Source organism: Rhinoraja longicauda, chromosome 10 (genome assembly GCF_053455715.1).
Source record: "Rhinoraja longicauda isolate Sanriku21f chromosome 10, sRhiLon1.1, whole genome shotgun sequence".
Taxonomy (NCBI): domain Eukaryota; kingdom Metazoa; phylum Chordata; class Chondrichthyes; order Rajiformes; family Arhynchobatidae; genus Rhinoraja; species Rhinoraja longicauda.
In genome coordinates, this window is record NC_135962.1 from 20107189 (window position 1) to 20129186 (window position 21998).

The 21998-nt window shown below is 39.8% G+C and overlaps 1 protein-coding gene across 1 annotated transcript in view; it reads left to right on the plus strand.

Moving 5' to 3' along the window:
• LOC144597251 (protein PALS1-like) overlaps positions 1-21809 on the plus strand; it is a 75933-nt gene extending 54124 nt beyond the window's left edge. The window contains exons 7-15 of the mRNA XM_078406344.1: positions 7684-7845; positions 7975-8052; positions 9687-9870; positions 10620-10691; positions 13683-13754; positions 15101-15268; positions 15346-15548; positions 16257-16367; positions 18483-21809. Coding sequence (XP_078262470.1) covers positions 7684-7845; positions 7975-8052; positions 9687-9870; positions 10620-10691; positions 13683-13754; positions 15101-15268; positions 15346-15548; positions 16257-16367; positions 18483-18659 — 1227 coding nt within the window. The 3' untranslated portion in view covers positions 18660-21809. The remainder of the gene's footprint in view (positions 1-7683; positions 7846-7974; positions 8053-9686; positions 9871-10619; positions 10692-13682; positions 13755-15100; positions 15269-15345; positions 15549-16256; positions 16368-18482) is intronic.
• The last annotated feature ends 189 nt before the right edge of the window (positions 21810-21998 follow it).

Consider the following 21998-nt stretch of genomic DNA (forward strand, 5'->3'; position numbering starts at 1 on the left):
TAGGTTCAGTCTCTAAGGCAATAATGTCAAACAGAGTTTTGAAAAAACATTTGGTACTCTCTTGGGGGGGTATATACATTGATCAGTGTCACCACTTTGTTTTCCAGCTTTCCTTTAACTAATACATACCTTCCCTCTTTGTCCCTGACTTCTTTATGGCATTCAAATTGGACTGCATTTGTGATAAGGATAGCCACTCCCCTCTTTTGGCTAGTTTTGTAGGAACTATAAAATACATTTCTAAAACCAAAGCATTTTAATTTCTCATGTTCTTGTTGAGGCAGGTGGGTTTCTTGTAAAAATAGTACTTGAGCCTTTTCTTTTTTCAGTTTAGCCAGGACCTTGCTCATTTTAACTGGACTATTCATCCCATTTACATTAAGTGACACCAATTTTATAGTATTATGTAGCATTTAATTTACCCAATCCTGTATTGCATTCATAAATCTCCAGACAACTTGGAACTGCGCAGGCCTGAACATCTAGACAATGTGTGCTAAATGAAGAAAATAAAGAAAAAGCGAAAACAGTTGACTTCTGCCACAGGCAATGATGGTCCAATTCTATACTGCTATCATTGAGTCCGTTCTCACCTTCTTCATCATGGTCTGGTTTGGCTCAGCCACCAAGCACGACATCCAGAGGCTACAACGGATCGTTCGATCAGCTGAGAAGGTTGCTGACTGCAACCTTCCCCCCCATTGACGAACTGTACACTGCAAGGGCCAGGAAGCGAGCGGGCAAGATCATCTCTGACCGCTCTCACCCTGGCCACAAACTCTTTGAAGCACTTCTCTCTGGAAGGCGACTCCAGACTGTCAAAGCAGCCACAGCCAGGCATAAAAACAGCTTTTTACCACGAGTAGTAGGTCTACTCAATAACCAAAGTCTGTAGTCTCTTTTTTGCTCTGGTTTATTTTCACCCATATGTTTAGACTGTAATGTTAGACAGCAAATCTGACTTCAGCATCCAAGACGTATGGGACAGAACCAGCGTGGGGTGGGTATCGGAGCTTTGTTTGCTGCAGTCAATGCCAAATCCTGGAAGTGTCCACTTCACAGCACTGGGAGTTCACAAGAGGACGAAAGCAGTCAAAAAAAGGTGGTGACCACCCGTCCAAGGGGATTTGGGGCAGCAATAGATGCTCACCAGTGAATATTTGGATATTCCAAGCATATTCCTAGCATGGATAGCAAGTCAAGTCAAGTCAAGTCAATTTATTTGTATAGCACATTTAAAAACAACCCACGTTGACCAAAGTGCTGCACATCTGACTAGGAAAAAAAAAAGAAACATAGTGGCAGGCAGCCAAACACAACGGCGCGGCCATCTTGAACAAAATGTTAATTCAATCACCCACAGTCCAACAATAAAAGCACTAAACAGGCACCCAAATTACCCAACCCCAAAAACCCCCCAAAACACAGTCCAACAATAAAAGCATTAAATAGGCATTCAAATCACACACCCCAAAACCCCCAAAAACACAGTCCAACAATAAAAGCATCAAACAGGCACTCAAACCACCCAACCCCAAAAACACACAAAAAAAGAAACATCCATCAAAGAAACATCCATCACAGTGAGTCTCCTCCAGTCCTCTCTCTCCTCACTGTGATGGAAGGCCACAATGTCTTTCCCTTCTCCTGCTGTCCTCGCCCGCAGTCAGGTTGTTGTGGTTGCAGGCCGCACCGGACGGTCCACAGCGGGCCAAGCCCAAGGCGCGTCGCGTCGCAGCCGCTCCCGCAGCCTCCGAAGACGGCCGGCTCCGCCGATGATAAGTCCGATCCGGGGCGGGCGAACACGCTGCTGCTGCCGCTGTTGCTGCATGTCGGGGCGGTCGTGGCTCCCGACATTGAAGCCCCCGCCCAGCAGAGAAATATCCCGCGGCCTATCTTAGGCCGCGCCGGACGGTGAAATGTCCGCGCCCCAAGCGATCCGGGGCGGGCGATCACGCTGCCGCTGCTGGAGCTCCCGATGTCGGCATCCACGCGGCCCGAGCCTAAGGCGAGTCGCAGCCGCAGCCGCTCCCGCAGCCTCCGAAGACGGCCGGCTCCGGTGGTGGTAAGTCCGATCCGCGGGCTCCGCGAACCAGAGCCCCGGAGGCCGACAGCTCCAGGAGTTGGGCCGATGGTAGGCCGCAGCAGGAACGGAGACACGGCCCAGAAAACAAAGGTCGGGTCTCCGTTCTGAAGGGACATCTATTTACAGTGTTAGTTTCCCCCTCCCCCCCACATACACACATAGTACACAAACACAAAAACACCACATCACAACTACAATTAAGACCAAAAAAAACAACAAAAACACAAAGACAAATGGACCGCAGGTGAGCGGCAGCTGCTAGGGCAGTGCCGCCATTTTGAGGGTCATTTAGCAAGATAGCAAGTTGGCTGCCTGTGACTAGTGGTGTTCCGCAGGTGTCGGTCCTGGGGCCGCTACTCTTCAATTTGTATATCAATGATTTGGCTGAGGGAATTGAAGGCTTTGTGGCCAAGTTTGCAGATGATACAAAGATAGGTGGAGAGGCAGTTAGTGTAGAGAAAGCAGGGACTCAGTAGAAGGACTTGGACAGGTTGGGAGAGAGGGCAAAGAAGTGGCAAATGGAATACAGAGTGACAAAGTGTGAAGTCATACATTTTGGTAGTAGGGTTAAAGGCATAGACTCTTTTTTAAATGGGGAGAGAATTCAGAAATCGGAGGTGCAAAGGGACTCGGGAGTGCTGGTGCAGGATTCCCAAAAAGTTAATTTGCAAGTTGAATCAATTGTAAGGAAGGCAAATGTAATGCTAACATTTATTTTGAGAGGACTGGAATATAAAAACAAGGATATAATTCTGAGGCTTTATATGGCATTGTCAGACTGCATTTGTAGTATTGTGAGCAGTTTTGGGCCCCATATCTGAGGAAGGATGTGCTAGCGTTGGAGAGGGTCCAGAGGAGGTTTACGACAAGGATCCCAAGGATGATTGGGTTAACATATGATGAGCATTTAACGGCACGGGGCCTGTACTCCCTGGACCAACGTTTCTCAACCGGGGTTCCCTGGAACGCTAGGGTTCCGCTAGTGGTCGCTAGGTGTTCAGAGAAAAATCCAGACATAATTACGAGAACCCACTTTAAATCCCCCATCCGCCCTGGAAGTCTCCCCGAAAATGTGGCACATAGGCTGGGCAAGACAGCCAATCTCAACCTCATTGGGACTTCCACGGCCGATCGGTGGGTTGAGTTTGCAACCTGCGGCCGGGGCTTGGAACTCCAGCCCAGCTGGAGCCAACACATCTATCCCCATAGCCGATTTCCTTGGCTGGCTTTGCAGGCCGGTATCTCGGCCCCCCCTCCAGAAGCCTAGGTGGACCTTTCCGGTACCGTTGTACCCCTCTTGGAGGCCGTGACCTCCTTTGGTCCGGTAAAATGGATAAACCAGCAAAGCTCTGGAACCAAGAGTGCCAGAAAATCAGTGGTGGAACTGTGAGTAAATATTAAATTCAAGTGCAAGATTATATAACTATATTGATTAATTAAGACGGGGATAAATATAAAACATAGCAGAAAAGCCAATTACCACCTTTTTGGGCTGATTATCAATTAATGTGCGAATTTACTTCAAGTACTTTAATATGTACTTCAAGTACTTTAATATGTACTTCAATAAGCAAGGTGACATTATACTCTAAATTACTGCAATTAGTGGTCATATGTGGGTTTATTTTCCCCAGGACTAGAACCAATATAAAGCAAACATTAATAAAGATATATAATATTTTTTTATATAGAGGTTCCCTGAGGCATGAAAATGATTTCAAGGGTTCCACAAGGTTAAAAAGGTTGAGAAACGCTACCCTGGACTTCAGAAGGATGAGGAGGGGCCTCGTTGAAGCTTACCAAATAGTGAAAGGCATAGATAGAGTGGATGTGGAGAGGATGTTTCCACTAGTGGGAGAGTCTAGGATCTGAGGCCATAGCCTCAGAATAAAAGGACATATCTTTAGTAAGGAGATGAGGAAGAATTTCTTTAGTCAGAGGGTGGTGAATCTGAAATTCATTGCCACAGAAGGCTGTGGAGGCCGTCAATGGATATTTTGAAGGAGGAGATTGATAGGTTCTTGATTAGTATGGGTGTCAGAGGTTATGGGGAGGATAGGAGAATGGGGTTGAGAGGGAAATATAGATCAGTCATGATCAAATGGTGGAGTAGACTTGATGGGCCGAATGGCCTAATTCTGTTCCTGTGACTTATGAACTTATGAACCAGTGAATATTTAAATTATTATATGCTTTCCATGCTTTCCATGTGCAAGGTTTATAGACCAATTTTTCAACTGATATGGAATATTACAGAACATAAAGTAGTCAAACAATACACAATAGGTGCAGGAGGTGGCCATTCGGCCCTTCGAGCCAGCACCGCCATTCAATGTGATCATGGCTGATCATTCCCAATCAGTAGCCCGTACCTGCCTTCTCCCCATACCCCCCTGACTCCGCTATCCTTAAGAGCTCTATCTACCTATCTAGGTCAGGCGACCTAATATTCGGGGGAGAATATTCAAAAAGATAGAACATTTTATTTGAGATTTTTTTCTGGAACTTTTCATTTCAAAATATCGGAAATACTATCAGTTTGGAAACTATGCAAGGATAAAGAGCCTAACAAGAATTGTCTAAATAGTTTTGGATTAAAAACAAAGTTTGAAAGTATTTGTACAGAACAATTTACAATGACGATTTAACTTTCAGTACATTAATCTCATTGTAATTTTGCAGGCAATTTAATTGCAAATCCTACTTGAAGTAAATCAATCAATCACTTCATTTCATTTCTTCAGTATATATCTTGCACTTGCTCACTTTAATTCGTAGTCAAGGCAGAACATGCTGGAAATACTTGGGTCAACAAACATCCGTGGAAAGAGATTCGGGGTTAATTACTACAGAACTGTAATTTGGTGAAAACTAAGAGACTATGTTAAAAGTTGGTGGTGTAGGTAGAGGTAGGCTGGTGAAACCTTGATAAAATTGCATCTAATCTGCTGCAAGCTATCTTTTGTTAAGTGCTTTTACTATTGTTACAACATTTATAACATTTATCATTTTTGTTCGTAACAGTTCCGTTTCATATATTAAGAGCAGCAATATAAAGAAGGGAGAGCAACATTTCCTTCCTTCGTTTTCCTGATGTACATGTTTACATGACCCAAGAATCCTTTGGCCTACAGCCAGTTTATTATGCTCACCATCCATTGCAGTAAACTAGGGGTACCACATTGATAGGCATCCCATCCTTGGATGAGGTATTATTTTGAGACTGCCTGCCTGTTAAGGTGGACATTAAAAAAAAATCCTAAGGTAGTATTTCAAAGAGTGAGCAAATTAAAGTTATCAGTATTCATTCTCCATTCAGCATTATAAAAATATAAAATCTAGTCATTGCCACAGTGCTGTTAATGAAAGCTTCCTGTGTGCGAATTGACACAATGGAGATGATGTTTCAAAAATACATTGGCTAAAACCAATTTGGAATAACAGTTTTTGTAAGGTCTTATTTTAAAGCCATTTCCCTATTTAAGTGCACAGATTTAAGTGTTGAATTACTGCAGATCTGGACCTATCAGTTTAGATGTCCATTGCTGAGGGTTTGTCGTTTCTCCAGTGAGCTTGATTCTGCAAACTCAAGTTTGTCTTCAAATTGAATTAAGTTGATGGGAAATAACTACATTCATATACTAAAGTATATTAGTGAATATTGAACGATTTATATTCGATTCACAAATCTGGCAGAAGAGAAGGTTTAATCCCTGTTACTCAATTGCTTAAAAATGTTGTCACGGGCAACTGCAGATGTTTAGTTTATTGTCACATGTACCGAGGCGAGGCACAGTGAAAAGCTTTTGTTGCGTGTTAACCAATCAGTAGAAATCAATACATGATTACATTCGAGCCATCCACAGTGTACATATACATGATAGAGGGGATGATGTGAATAACATTTAGTGCAAGATAAAGCCATAATCTTGAGCTAATCGTGATGCTATAATCTCAAACGAAATACGAGCTGCTTTGGGAACTCAGTGGGTCAGGCAGCATCTGTGGAAGGAAATAGACAATTGACATTTCAGGTCAGGCTTCTCCTGGACTGCAACCTTGACGTGGTGGAGAGGCTTGCGTACTCCAGTGATCCTGTGAGCTATGCCGGATGGGGTTTTATATCCCTGGCAGGTTCAACCAAACCGGACAGGTCATGGGTTAGGAGGCAGACGAAGCAGTCCCTGGTCCTCCAAATTGAGGGTTGGGCGTGGGGTTAACTACCCCACCCTGGAAAAAAGTGTGAGTTACAGAAACTTTGACGAATGAAATCCAAATTACACACTTGGTTGAAGAAGGTGCCCCAGCGACATGGAACATAACGCTTCCCAGCCAAACCCGCAAGAGCACTGGGAAGCTGACACACCTTCTGACGCCAAAGAAATCCATCCTTGTGGGGGCATGGAACATCTGAACCATGTTCCAGGCTGGCAAGGCTGCCACTGTTGCCAACAAAATGGTGCGCTACAATCTCTCAGTCCTGGGCTTGGCAGAAACAAGATGGACACAGTCAGGGGAAATCAAATTGGCCAGTGGGCAGTCCATTATACACATCCTCAGAAAACCTGCCACAAACATCACCTGGCAAGCCCTGAAATGGAACCCCCAAGAAAAAAGGAAAAGAGGTCGCCCCAGGAACAGCTGGAGAAGAGGTGTCCAGGCAGAAATGTCTGGGAGTGGGCTCAAATGGGGAGATCTCGAAAGAACCGCCAACAACCGAGTGAGGTGGAGGACATTTGTCAATGGCCTATGCTCCCTAGAGGAGCAAAGGGCTTAAGAAGAAGAAGATTTCAGGTCAGGACCTTTTCTTCAGACTTCCCAACCTGAAAGTCATCTGTCCATTTTCCTCCACAATTGATGCCTGACCTGCTGAGCTGGACCCACAGTTTGCTTTTTGCTTAAAGTTGTAAGCTTAGCATTTATTTGCTTTATCTATTTCTTCTGAAAAGATGTCAATGACACTTTCATGTTGTAACCTTGCTCATTACTGCATTCAGCAAGAGTCAATGGAAAGTATTCTATTGATCTCTTTTAACATATTTATGTCTTCACTCTTTATTTCTCATGCATTTCATCTGGCATATCCTTCATTTCAATACAGCATGCTAACGCCATCTAGTGGCCCTTTTCAAAACTTTTACACTTACAATCTTGCCTGAAAAACTGCCATTACATTTTTTTTGCAACCCTTCCTCTCTTCAAGAAGGTGCTGCAAGCTCGAGGCCAGTTCAAACAATGCTGGTTGTTTGTTCCACCAGTGATTCGTGATGTTAGAAACCGGTTAATAAAAAACGGTTAATAAAACCGGTTAATAAATTCAGGTACATGGTTATTAGTAATGTGATGTAGGGTATAATTGTTAAGCACATTCTTCTGAGTGGGAGATTTATCTATGACATTGACAAGGGGATCGCTAGGGACAAAGAATTGTGAATTAATCTTTTTTCTTGCTTCTCACAAGGATAAGCACCATGGGTCTTTTTATTGCCCTCCTTGATAAGTTCATGGCGTCAGTTGATTCAGCCAGAATCTCTGCATTTAACCTGTCTAGTTGACCTTCAACTTGAATAACGTGCTGTTTTGTGTTCCTTTTTAAGGGAGCCACGGTACGTAATGATGTTGAATCTGTGATTATTAGTCGAATAGTCAAGGGTGGAGCTGCAGAGAAGAGTGGTGTACTGCATGAAGGAGATGAAGTTCTTGAAATAAATGGAATTGAGATTCGTGGAAAAGATGTTAATGAGGTGTTCGACTTGTTGGTATGTGATTTCTATTTGTCATTTTAAAACTATGTTCTTTTGAACCTTGAAACTCTGCAAGTGCATATGTGATCTTTGAGTCCATGGTCACCTCTATATAAAATCAACCAACATTTTCTTTGTACGTAGGCTGAGATGCATGGTACGCTGACCTTTGTGCTGATTCCCAGTCAGCAGACCAAGATTCCTCCTGCCAAGGAAATGGTGGTAAGTGAGATTTAAATAAACTGACTCAGAAGAACCCAACCATTACTGATCTGAATTATTTTTTTAACTTGTATTTGAATGTATCTTATTCTTTTAGCAAACTGGTGGTAGTCCTAATAGTTCAGCTGAATCTGTTAACTTTTAAAATAGTTGAACCAATTGAAAAGTGCACATTTGTGATTTGTGGATGTACGGCAAAATGTTTTTTTTATCCATCTTTGTGGTGGTGGGGTAGGAAAGTTATTGAGACAAGATGACAAAATGGGGGAAGGCTTGTTTTTCTTCTTGGTCAATGATTCACCGTACAGGTTTCAAAACTGCAAGTTTGTGTAATCTGTCAGCCAGTATATTAGAAGAGCAAAGGTTAACTGCAGTGAATATATTTGCAATAAAAAAAGTTATTGTATTAAACTTTGTTAACTAGACTTTGGGCATGTTATTCTGTTTCCTGTTTGGTAGAAGATTGCTGTCAGGCGAATTTTAATCGGGAGGTGATTGGTAAAATTTGCTATATGTCAAGGAACTGGTCTACATACCTGGGTTCCTGCTGAATCGTTTTTATCAGGCCCTGGGAAATGCTTTAGTGTGACATTACAAAAATATTGATCAAACAGTACGACTTGGATCTCAGGCTCCCTGGTATGGGTGCATGGCGATGTTGGCAGAATTTTTTCTAAATCTTAAAAGCAATGAAGACTACGAAATGGGAATTCAGAGAAGAAATTGCAGGAGACCTGGCTGAGATATGTGAATTCCTGTCAAATGTGGGTGAGGTGCCAGAAGACTAGATGGTGGCTAATGTTGTGCCTCTATTTAAGAAAGGCTTCAAAGAAAAACCTGGGAACTTTTGACCAGTAAGCCTAACATCTGTGGTGAGAAAGTTATTGGAGAGGATTCTGAGGAGTAAGATGTATAATCCTTTGGAAAAACTGGTTGATTGGGGATAGTTAGCCTGGTTTGTGTGTGAGAGATCATTTCAGCAAGGCCTTTGATAAGGATCCACACAAAACTCCGGAAGTCTTCCCCATTATTGAAGGGATCTATCTGAGGTACTGTCTCAAAAAGGCAGCTTGCGTGAAAAGTCCCATACCACCCAGTATTGTGTTTATAGGCATGTTAAGCTGCTGCAAGTAAGAACTTCATTGATCAGTTCTTGGTATATATGACAATTAAATACTCTTGACTAGCTAACATCCCAGCAGGACTTCTAGCTTTACTCCCAGCAGGAGGCTGAGGAGTGATCTTTTAGATGTGTGTAAAATCAAGAGGGAAATAGATAGGGGAATGCAGGGTCTTTTTCCCCAGGGTAGGCGAATCAAGAACTTGAAGGCATAGGTTTAAGGTGGGGAAATATTTAATGTGAACCTGAGGAGCAACTTTTTTTACACAGACTGTAGTGGAGATATAGAACTAGCTGTCGCAGGAAGTAGTTGAGGCAGGTACAATAACATTTATCAGACATTTGGACAAGTGCATGGAGTTGAAAGGTTTAAAGGGATGTGAGCCAAACTGGTAAATGAGAGATGAGGGATCTTGGTCAGCATGGATGAGTTGGCCCAAAGGACCTTTTTTTGTGCTGTATGATTCTATGACTCTAAATGTTGATTATATATGAAACCATTTTTGTTTTTTAGGTGCATGTAAAAGCCCACTTTGATTATGACCCCTCGGATGATCCATACATTCCCTGTCGTGAATTGGGTCTATCTTTCCAAAAAGGAGACATACTTCATGTAATAAGTCAAGAAGACCCCAACTGGTGGCAGGCTTATAGAGATGGAGATGAAGACAATCAGCCATTAGCTGGGCTTGTTCCAGGTAGGACCCCCACAGAATATCATTTCTCATCTGTTGAAAAAGTACACTTTGCCTTTCTTGATGGTAAAGAGAAAAATTTGCTTCACATAAATGTCTCAGATTGTTCCTAATTTTGAGAACAGTATTGCATTTGGCCTTCAAGTTTGTTGATATTATTTTATCATGGCATAAGTGTCATCATTCCTTCATTTTAATGATATATCACTGGACTAATTTATTTATTGATGGGTGTATGCATTGGTGCCAAACTTTTTGTAAAGCTTACCAAGATTTGAGGACATTTCATACTATTTCATACCATATAATCTAGATTCCAACTAGAAATTTAACAAGAAATCGAGTCGGCAATCTTCTTTACATTGCAGCTGAATTTTGCCCTTGGTCAATTGACTATATTTTCTTTAACACCCTTATTGTGGGATCAACAGACCTGGATTCCTTTTTGCACAGCTTGAGTGCAATGCAAGATGAAATTATTTACTACCCCTCCTTCACCAATTTAAAGCAACAAAGATGATGTTTAAATCGATTCTTTTGAGTTGCCGGCTTTATTATGTTGGATTTTTGTGGTCTCCTTTAAATAACCTGCAGAGAAAAGCTTGCCTTTTAACATGCTTGGTTAAAAAATACGTGATAAATTTACTTTTTTGGATTGGACAAGTAAATAAACTTTTCTAATAAATGATAATTTTAAAGTATGAATTATTTTCTGTGCATTTTCTGTAAATCTATTTCCTTCATGAAAACAGGGAAGAGCTTCCAGCAACAAAGAGAGGCCATGAAACAAACAATAGAAGAAGACAAGGAGCCTGAAAAATCAGGTATGGAAATATAAATTCAAATTTAAGTAATTTCAAGCCAAAATTGGATTTTCACATTGAAGGTTATATATTCATATTTGAGATTGAAAGTGACATCTATGAGCAGTTTCTTTTTAAAACCTGATTGTAGGCAGTAATTGGGAGCAGGAAGAGGCAATATCTCGCAACAACTACATTCTGCTACCTGGAGATCTTTTCCCATGACATTGGAATGAAATACTCTGACACCGAATAGTCACTTTCTATGACTGACCTAAAGTGAATGTCACAATCGCCCAAACGCATTCAAATAGCAATGTGCCATGCCAGTGTTATGAAAAAAAATGAGATATCACATGAAATCCAATCAGCTATTGTTTTTATGATAAAGCACAATGTTGCAAACAGGAAAGATTTCTTTAACTTGTTTCTCCTCGTTTATTTATTTTATTTTGTTCTTCCTCTCAGGTTATAGTTTGGAGTTGAATGATTCAAAATAACTCCCAGTTCATTAGCCTCCAATTTAATTATTTTTCACAATTAAACTGATTATCCTTATTAAATTACCACAGATCTGATACCCTTGCTGCAGTATAATTGTTATGGCCAGTTCATTTACCACCTATAGGATTAGTGGAATCCTGCTCATTTATATTTTGTGTGTGTATATCTATAACAACATTGTTTTTGTAATGCTTTCATAATCTTGTCAGTCCACAAGTCTTTATTTTGTGCACTTCGCTAATTACAGCTTAGACATCAATGGTACATTGGAGCATTTCTGAAGCATTAAAAACAGCTCGACTGTTTGAAATCATCTTGAATATATAGATCCTTTCTTGCCCTGAAGTGAATATTGGGTAGTGTACTGCAATTTTTCATTTGTTTTCATGAAAGTAATTACTGCTATTAAGCCTGGAGATTCAAGGTGATATTTTACATTGAGTTCATAGAGAAACCATATTTTGGAAAATATTATCCAAATCAGAATAGAGTACATTAGAACGTATCTCTTTGGATATCATATGTTGTAATACCATTATCATATAGAATTAATATCACAATGTAATTATTATATATAGATCAAAGGAGTGACAAGATTATGAAGGCATTCCAAAAGCAATAAAATCTTGGTGGATTCAAATAGTCAACGACAAAATGCTGAACTAAAATCATTGCTATTGTTGCATTAGCAGCAAAAGCTAATGGAAATCGTGATGCTCTTCTTGTAGTTATAGTATTCATAGGTTATAGGAGCAGAATTAGGCTACTCGGCCCATCAAGTCAACTCTGCCATTCAACTTTGCCATATGACTTAGATGAAGGGATTAAAAGTAACATTAGCAAATTTGCGGATGACACAAAGCTGGGTGGCAGTGTGAACTGTGAGGAGGATGCTATGAGGATGCAGGGTGACTTGGACAGGTTGTGTGAGTGGGTCGATGCATGGCAGATGCAGTTTAATGTGGATAAATGTGAGGTTATCCACTTTGGTGGAAAGAACAGGAAGGCCAATTATTATCTGAATGGTGTCAAGTTAGGAAATGGGGAAGTACAAAGAGATCTGGGTGTCCTTGTTCATCAGTCACTTAAAGTTAACATGCTGGTGCAGCAGGCAGTGAAGAAAGCTAATGGCATGTTGGCCTTTATGACAAGAGGAGTTGAGTATAAGAGCAAAGAGGTCCTTCTGCAGTTGTACAGGGCCCTAGTGAGACCGCACCTGGAGTACTGTGTGCAGTTTTGGTCTCCAAATTTGAGGAAGGATATTCTTGCTATTGAGGGCGTGCAGCGTAGGTTCACTAGGTTAATTCCCGGAATGGCGGGACTGTCGTATGTTGAAAGACTGGAGCGACTAAGGCTTGAACACGCTGGAATTTAGGATGAGAGGGGATCTTATTGAACCATAAGATTATTAAGGGATTGGACACATTAGAGGCCGGAAACATGTTCCCAATGTTGGGGGAGTCCAGAACCAGGGGCCACAGTTTAAGAATAAGGTGTAGGCCATTTGGAACGGAGATGAGGAAAACCTTTTTCAGTCAGAGAGTTGTAAATCTGTGGAATTCTCTGCCTCAGAAGGCAGTGGAGGCCAATTCTCTGAATGCTTTCAAGAGAAAGCTAGATAGAGCTCTTAAGGATAGCGGAGTCAGGGGGTGTGGGGAGAAGGCAGGAACGGGGTACTGATTATGAATGATCAGCCATGATCACATTGAATGGCGGTGCTGGCTCGAAGGGCCGAATGGCCTACTCCTGCACCTATTGTCTATTGTCTATCATGGCTGAATTATCTTCTCTCAACCCCATTCTCCTGCCTTCTCCCCATGACACCCTTACTAATCAAAAATATGTCAATCTCCGCCTTAAATATCCAGAGATTCATTTGTCCAATCTCCCTGGAAAATTATGGCTATAACTGAAGGATATGAATTTGCATTAATTGACAAAATAATTTGCATTTCCTACCATGAACGTGACAAACATCCCAGCCACTTCTTGGCTGCATTGCCAAACAAAATTTGACAGCACACCACACCACACCACACGAGGTTGCATTAGAACGTGTAGTGTGATGATGGATGAGAGACTTGGTGAAAGTTAGAATGCAGGAAGAAAACTAAGATAAGTTGAGTTTACAGAGAAGAGTTTGGAATATTTTAATGTTGCGATTTGTGATCTGGAAAGCAGTAGCAGGTAGGGTAACAGCATGTGCAATTATAATTTTCTGAGTGATTAACTCCTTGACGTAAAACATTTGCTACCTTATTTGTGGAAAGGGTCAAAGAATTGAACCAACGATGAGCAACGGCTGGTCTCCTTTGCTGTTTGTTCTAGGATCAAAGATGTCATGCAGTTTTCACCACATTTAGATTCCTCCCTGTTTTGATGAAAACAACTAATTTTATTTCTTACCTTGCACTTTCTAACCTCTGACAATGTTCTGTCATTTGGTTAAAAGTTGACTTTGAAATTTATTTCAAATGTGCATGATTGAGTAACGCTGTTATGTTTTAGGTAAACTTTGGTGTGCTAAGAAAAATAAGAAGAAGCGAAAAAAAGTGTTGTATAATGCTAATCGAACTGATGGTATGTAAAAAAAAAAAGTGCATTTATAATGTGAGGAATTTGATTTGGTGAAATAAAGCCATTGCTTGAGATAACATTCTAAATATTTAAACTTGAATAATTTTGCATTTCAAACATGTTCAAGATCTATCAAGTACACAGATGTTAACCTATACTTCACACATTTATCAGGTTGTTTAGTATTTTATTGAATTTTCAGTACTGGAGATTATTTACCTTCCACTTCAGTTATGGTCATGGCTAATTACATAGCTGCCAGTGGACCCAATAATACCTTGTTTCCCTCAACCTTTGCACTTATGGTTGTGATTCTGGCTCTTTGCTACATTCAAGCAAAAGTCTTGCACCGAATAACTCAGTAGTCTGGAGTTCGCTTTCTGTAGGAAAGAGAGAGTGTAAACAGATAAGAACATTAATAGAAGAAACCATGGGTTGAAGAAATTACAGTGGATACTCAGGTGGGCTAAGTGGGGAAGGATGAATGTTAGGATTGAACAAAAAGCCTCATTTTCAAAATTAATATAAACCGCATTACACACTATGCCTCTGATTTTTTTTGTATACATGTATTTCTACTTTAATACATGTTTCCATGATGTGAATTGAGTATAAGTGAGTGATGAATTAGGGAGCACCAGTTGCATAAAACTGGACTGAATTGGTTATGTATGCGATTTTGATTGGGAACCAGAGAACTACTTTAGAGTTACTTTGGAAATTGAGATGCAAAAACAGGGTTGTCTTGGGTTCTAACAGTATAGGGCCAGAAAACTCTTCATGTTTCCAATCCCCACAGTAATTGGACATCTTTACAGCATAAGGACAAAGCTACCACTTTAACCATTGGGGACATTGTAATTGATGAGTAGTCATGTCTATTGACCAGGTGCAACTGTATTCTCTTGAACAATGTAACATACAGCCTTTAGTATTTTTGATAATAACATGAATTTATTGCTATTTATTTTTGAAAACCCTGTGAGGATAAATAATTTTATTGGGATTTCGAAATGTTCTAATCCCTAATTGATGCAACTGTATTGGGCAGAATGTTTTTCATGTGACATAAGAATCAGTTCAGAAATGTACAAAGTGCTTTCTAAATGCTTCAAAAAAACTGACATAAGGTACAAAAAAACTGATAAAGCTTTTTAGAAGAAGCTTCCAAATAACTTTATTAGTTTCTTTGTACCTTAGAAGCTTTTTCAAAAAATGTGCAGAACCATAATAGTGTTTTTGGACTTAATCTCTGAAACTTCTGAAGAACTGACCTGTTTTTTCTATATATGCAAAGTAGAAGAGAGATTAATTTCATGATTTATGTGTCTTACCCCCTTCTCCATTAGACTATGACAATGATGAGATCTTGACCTATGAAGAAATGTCACTGTATCATCAACCAGCAAGCAGGAAAAGGCCAATAGTTTTGATTGGTCCAGTAAATTGTGGTCAGAATGAACTGCGACAGAAGCTGATGGAAAGAGAGGCTGATCGTTTTGCTCCAGCAGTACCACGTAAGTTAACTGCACTGTTTTGATTTAACTATAATGTATGTTTGAGCTCTCTGCAACTTGTATTCTCACACTTGTAGATACAACACGCTCTATGAGAGATAATGAGGTGAATGGACGTGATTATCTGTTTGTGTCACGTCAGTTTTTTGAAGCTGACATTGCAACCAACAAATTCATCGAACATGGAGAATATGAAAAGAATTTGTATGGCACTAGTATTGATTCAGTACGACAAGTGATCAACTCTGGAAAGATATGCTTGTTAAATTTACATACACAGGTAAGCAGCTTTGACATATTTGATCTACCTGTTTTGTTATTGGAATCTTTAGGATATTTTAGCCTAGTCATCAAATGTTAATTTAATAGCTTCATCTTAAATAGAAATACGTCCAATAAAATTTATTGTTAAACATATATATTTTATGGCCCACAGTATTTCTCTAATTTGATGTAGATTTCATGAAATTTTCAATGAAAACTTAACTTAGTTTTAGTTTTAGAGATACAGCGCAAAAATAGGCATTTCCACCCCGACCAGTGATCCCCGTGCACTAGTGCTATCCTCCAAACTAGGGACAATTTACAATTTTTACCAAAACCAAATTAACCTACAAATCTTTATGTCTTTGGAATGTGGGAAGAAACCAGGGGCACGCAGCCTAAGAGGTCACTGGGAGAAGGTACAAATTTTGTACAGGCAGCATCCTTGGTCATGATTGAACCCTGGTCTCTGACGCTGTAAGGCAGCAACTCTACCACTGCGCCACCATGCCGCCCTTAACTATCTATATGGCAGAGCTTGTCCACCCCACCATCTTATGGTTTAAATGATCCAAGGAGCATAAATGTTGGATTAGATTAAGTGGTCTGGGTATCTGAAGTAATTCATAGCTCGACAAGTTGAGTCTCAATAGAATGGAAATAAAAATTATAAAATAACCATACAAGATTTTTTTAACCTTGCTGCTTTTTTAAAATTCTCTAGTCACTGAGGATTCTGCGCAATTCCGACTTGAAACCTTACATAATCTTCATTGCGCCACCTTCCCAAGAACGATTGCGTGCAATGCTCACCAAAGAGGGAAAAAATCCTAAGGTATGTTTTCTATGGTTAAAATCGCTATTTAATCAGATTCCTGTGGACCCTTATAAAATATAGTATATTGTTGAGTGTAGTTCAAGAACTGGCAGCAGCAGTACTTTGTCCTGTTATTTATATTAATTACAAAGTATTTTACATTTTTCAAATGTAACATGATATATTATCTTTCAGTATTGTTGTAATTTTCTGACCATTCTTCATCAACATGTTTAGCAATTAGGCTAGGAAGAGAAGGAAGGTTGTTGTGATTAATGTAAAAATTCCAAAATATTCCATGGAGCATGCTCTTGAGCTTTATTTTCCTCCTTGCTTTTGTGAACTTTATAATTACGCATCCACGAGAGCATCGTAGTAAGAGTTGGCCATCGAGCTCCTCCAGCCAAATGGCAATCAGTGAGATCAGAGCTGAGAAAGGAGCTATCTTGATTCTCAATCCTGTAATATCTTTGGTTATTAGAAGTCTATCAATCATAGATTTAAAATTAATATGTGCAGTCTGCAGAAAAAAACCACCAAATATTTGCAAGTGACGATTCTGTGGAACTCATTGCCACAGACGGCTGTGGAGGCCATCATTGGGTATTTTTAATGCGCATATTGACATATTCTTGATTAGTAAGGGTGTTGGGGATTATGGGGAGACTTTGTAATTTCCCAAATGGATAAAATCACATTTACCTATGTGAAATTCAAACAGTTCTGCCTATTCTTAAGTAGTGCACACTAAACTTCAACCAATTTCCACATTGGCCAAAATTCCATCATATTACAAGTCCCAAAGATAAGGGAGACATTATTGCCAATCCTCCTTTCCTCATTATTGACGTTAAAAGTGTTGAAACTTCTAAAATCATTCTGTATTTTTTTTGCAGGTTCATTTTTGAATATGCTTACTCATTTTCCACACACACCTCGGATGATCTTTACAAGTGGCATCCTGTGATACTTTGTGATGGTGCTAGTCCTGCAGTGTTGGTGTTTGAGCATACCATTTATTTGCATGACACATCGTTCAGCTGAATGATTCTGGCTGATTTGCTTATTCCTGTCATTAAGAGCAGTTCCTACAAAGGCTTCCCTTTCTGCACCTATTTCTCACCCACAATACATGTCGTGCTCAGAGTCCTGAAAGTTTTTATCTTTTATCTCTTAGCAAGATATCATGGTTCCTTTACAATGATATTGAAAGATGTCAACTTTGCTTCTGTATGTATGGTATTCAGCTGAGTTTCTCCACATCTTGTCTATCTCCTCATGAGGCCTCTTAACCACTACTTTTGATGTTTGATCAATGGCAACCATTAGAATTGACTTTGTTAGAATTTAGCTTGCTAAGCATTTGGAGCAGATGTGGATAAATGGTATTCCTGTACAGGTCAGCAATAATCAAATGAAATTATCATCAAAGTGCTGCATGGTGTACTCCACTTCCTGTGTTGTAGGCAAGATTAGCACAACTGACAAAAGTCTTCTGAATGCATCAACATTTGATACTCTTTGATAATATTAATCTAATCCCCATTCTCAAATATAACCTTCTAAATAAAAATGATTGTGAATGAGTGGAATATCTGATGCACTCGAAAGGATTTTTTGGAAGTGGAGAGCCTGCTGTTGTAAGGATGGTATTGAATTGGATCTTAAGTGCTGGAAGGGCAGAACGGTGGTGCAGCGGTGGAGTTGCTGTCTTACAGCACCAGAGTCTCGGATTCGATCCTAAATACAGATGCAGTCTGTATGGAGTTTGTATGTTCTCCCCGTGACATGTGCGGGTTTTCTCCAGGAGCTCCGGCTTCCTCCCACTCCACAGACGTACAGGTTTGTAGGTTTAATTGGCTTGGTAATATTAGAAAATTGTACATAGTGTGTGCAGGAATCGTTAGTCAGTGTGGACTCGGTGGGCCGAAGGGCCTGTTTTCACGCTGTATCTCTAAACTAAATTCAACTAAACTAATATATCTGTCAAAGCAGGGAATTGCTCTCTTGACTGTTTAATTCCAGTCACTCCTTTTGTGATCTAATTCAACATAGAACAGGTAACCCTTTACTATGTCTACTCAAGGAATGCTGCAGCTACAACTATATTCAACATTTATTTTTGTGTTGCAGCCAGAAGATTTACGGGACATCATAGAAAAGGCCAGGGAAATGGAGCAAAACTATGGACACTATTTTGATGCGGCAATTGTTAATACGGACTTGGAAAAGGCATACCAGGAGTTAATTCGCCTCATAAACAAACTTGACACAGAACCTCAATGGGTCCCATCTTCATGGCTCCGGTGAAAAACAAGTGACAGGACTTGTCAGAAAGTGATTATGAACTGCAACGGCAGAATGTGGAGTTGGGGGGGGGGGTCGGAGAAGGGAGAGCCATGGGCAGGGATTAACTAATTGACATTCCAGTTTATGCCAGCAATTGGTGGTAGAAATACTTGTGTAATTACTATTGTAGAAACTATTTATAATGTAAATATAGATACACTTCTGTCATTAGCTTTCTTTGAATCGCACTGTACATAATCCTGTCTCTGGACCTTGCAGATTTAACCCTTTTAGGTGCGGTATTTTTATTTTGTTTAGGTTGCAGCCTTGATGTGCGATAGCTTGTGACAAGCACTGTTCCAGGTCTCTGTGAGGAAAGTATACGAAGGACAAGATTATATTTTTTCTGGAAAATAGAATTCATAAATTCCACCAAATAGATTTTTTTTACATTAGTATATTTTGTTTCCTCCTAACAGGAAACACTTTAGCTTTGAGCAATTTAGAGACTTTTCAATTGAAAGATTTGATCATTTGTTTTTAAAGTGTGTCTGTGTGAACCTAATTTGTGCAGACTAATACATTGTCTCTTATGATCAGAAAATTTGATCATAGGCTGGAATAGAATTATTGAATGTAACTACTGTACAGTCAGTCAATAATTGGCACAGTGGACATCCTAAGCAGATGCCTTTTCAAAAGGCAATATTCAAATGTGAATGTTTTAATTTAAAATGAATGAGAGTCCTAGTAAAATGTTTTTCATGAAATCTTGATTAGTAATGACATGTTTCTCATCTTTGAGACTAGCTTTTAAACACTGGAATTCATCGACACTGTTTCTGGATAAAATTGGCTGAATGATTTATGATGCATGTTTTAATTTTGTTTGTTTTTTATGCAAGTGATTTTTCCAGTATTAAACATAGTGCAGAGGCATTGTGGATGGTGCACTTGATGCAGAACTGCTTGTTTAAAAGCAAAGCAGCAACTATGACATGGTTAAGTGTTGATAGCCGTGGAAGCAATTGGGGTATTTTAACTTTATTGGTGGATCAAACAATAGATATCTGGGTTTGATGACATGCCAAATGATATGTACAATCTTCATGCCTTTAATGTTCATTGGGCAGATGTTTGGATGTGCCATGTGCAAAATGCAGATTTTAACGTTAGGAATCTATCTGTATTCAGGGGTACGGCCCCAGCTGGCGATATATCTACACTCTAATTGTAGAAATTATTTTCTGACACTTGACTAGTACATGGAATAATGTAAAAGTGTATTTGTAGATTTTCAATAAAAACACACCTGACTCATGTGTGAGTGCAAAATCACTTTTGCAGCTCATGTTGATCTGCATTTTTTGTGTCTTAGAAGGATCAGAAAGCAGTTCTATGAGAATAGAATCATCCAAAGGTTGCCATTCTGAAGCCATCTTGGATTAAGATGCATGGGATCAAGGTGATTTAGTAGTTTGGATTGAGAACTGGCTTACCCATGGATGATGGAGGGTAGTGGTGAAAGGGTGTTATTCTGGCTGGAGGTCTGTGACCAGTGGTGTTCTGCAGAGATCAGTGTGAGCACCTCTGCTGATTGTGTTATATATATATATATATATATACATATATATGTGTATGTAGATGGATCGGTTACTAAATGTACAGCCAGCAGGCACAAACATCGGTGGAGTTGCAGCATTGAAGAAGGCTGTCAAAGGATAAAGGTCAGTTACTGATATGAATGAGTTGAATTGTTTACTTAAATATTTCAATGTAAATGTCTTATTGCCAATTAAATTACTCGTGTGGCTGGCGGTCTGAGTTTTGCAGAGATCTGTGCTGGGACCTTTGTTTGTGAAATATATAGATACTTGAATATAAATTTAGATAGTAAGTTTGCAGATGACAGCAAAATTGATGGAGGCGCATACAGTGCGGTTAGTAAACAAAAAATACAGTGGGATATAGATCAGTTACAAATATGGATGGAGAAATGGCAGACGGCACTCAATCCGAGCAAGCGAGATGTCGGGACTTTGGCAGGTTGAATGAAAGGGAAAGTATACAGTTAATAGCAAGACCATTAATAGCATTAATGTTACGGGTTCTTAGGGTCCATAGCTTCCTGAAACTGATAATACAATAAAGAAGGCATATTTGTATGATTGCCTTGGGGAATTGGGTATCAGGAAGTCATGTTGCAACTTTATAGAACTTTGGTTAGGCTGCATTCAGGTTCTGGTCGGCCCATAACAGGAAGGATTTGGAGAGGGTTCAGAAGGAGTTTACCAGGGTACTGCCAAGAATAGAGGGTATTAGCCGTAAGGAGAAGTTGGACAAACATGGATTCTCGAGAACACAGAGACCTGATAGAAGTATATGATATGCGTAGATAAGGTAGACACTGTGAAGCTTTTTCCCAGGGTGGAAATGTCATTGACTTAAGGGCATAGGCTTAAAATGAAAGCTTGAAAGGTATGCACAGGGCAGGTTTTTTAGGGTGGTTGTGCCAGTAATATGCTGCCTAGGGTGTTGGTGGCATGATAGTGGTGATAGATGTTTTAGATCTGCACATGAACATTGCAGAGAATGGAGGGATATATATCAGAGATCTGTTTAATTTAAATTCGGCATTGCCAATGGGCGTTCCTTTGATGTACTCTTCCATGTTATAAATAAGTGAATTTCGATTGCTTGTTATTACAGAATCTCACGTTGTTATAAAACTCTTACATTGGGTATAATCAGCAGAGACATGAATTAAAAGACCTAATATATTGTATCATTGGGTGATTTGAGATTAGCTATTTCATTCGTACACAGCAAGTTTATACTAATTCCATGGGGTACAATTTTGTTTTTACAACCCCCAGTTTAAAAAAAAGCCCAAGTCTGTTCCCAGCAGTCAGTTACCATTGCTCATTGCCTATTGTAGATCTATGTCAAGAATGAACCTGTCTGCCATGTCAACAACTTTCAACTCGTGGAACCTCAGGATCATTGTAATATGGAATCTGCATGCTACATTCACACAATGGCGACAAATTAATCCTCCTCAAAGACTTCAATGCAAAGGCTGGAAAAGAGACGATCCTCTGGTAATGCATGACTTGGCAAGGAGCAAGTGGGGAAAGCTGACTTCACTAGAGTGTCCTTTGGACAAAATGCTTGGAGCATGTTCATGTCATAATCAACGTGTTACTTTTTACTCAAAATGAGCAAAAGACTCCTTGCAATGCCCTTTCTTCAGGCATGTTAAATTACAATGCCTTTGTCCGAACAAGAGACCCTAAGCACATAGAAATCACTTGCACTGTAACTGATATTGATGACTGTTGGACTGACCACAGCCAAATT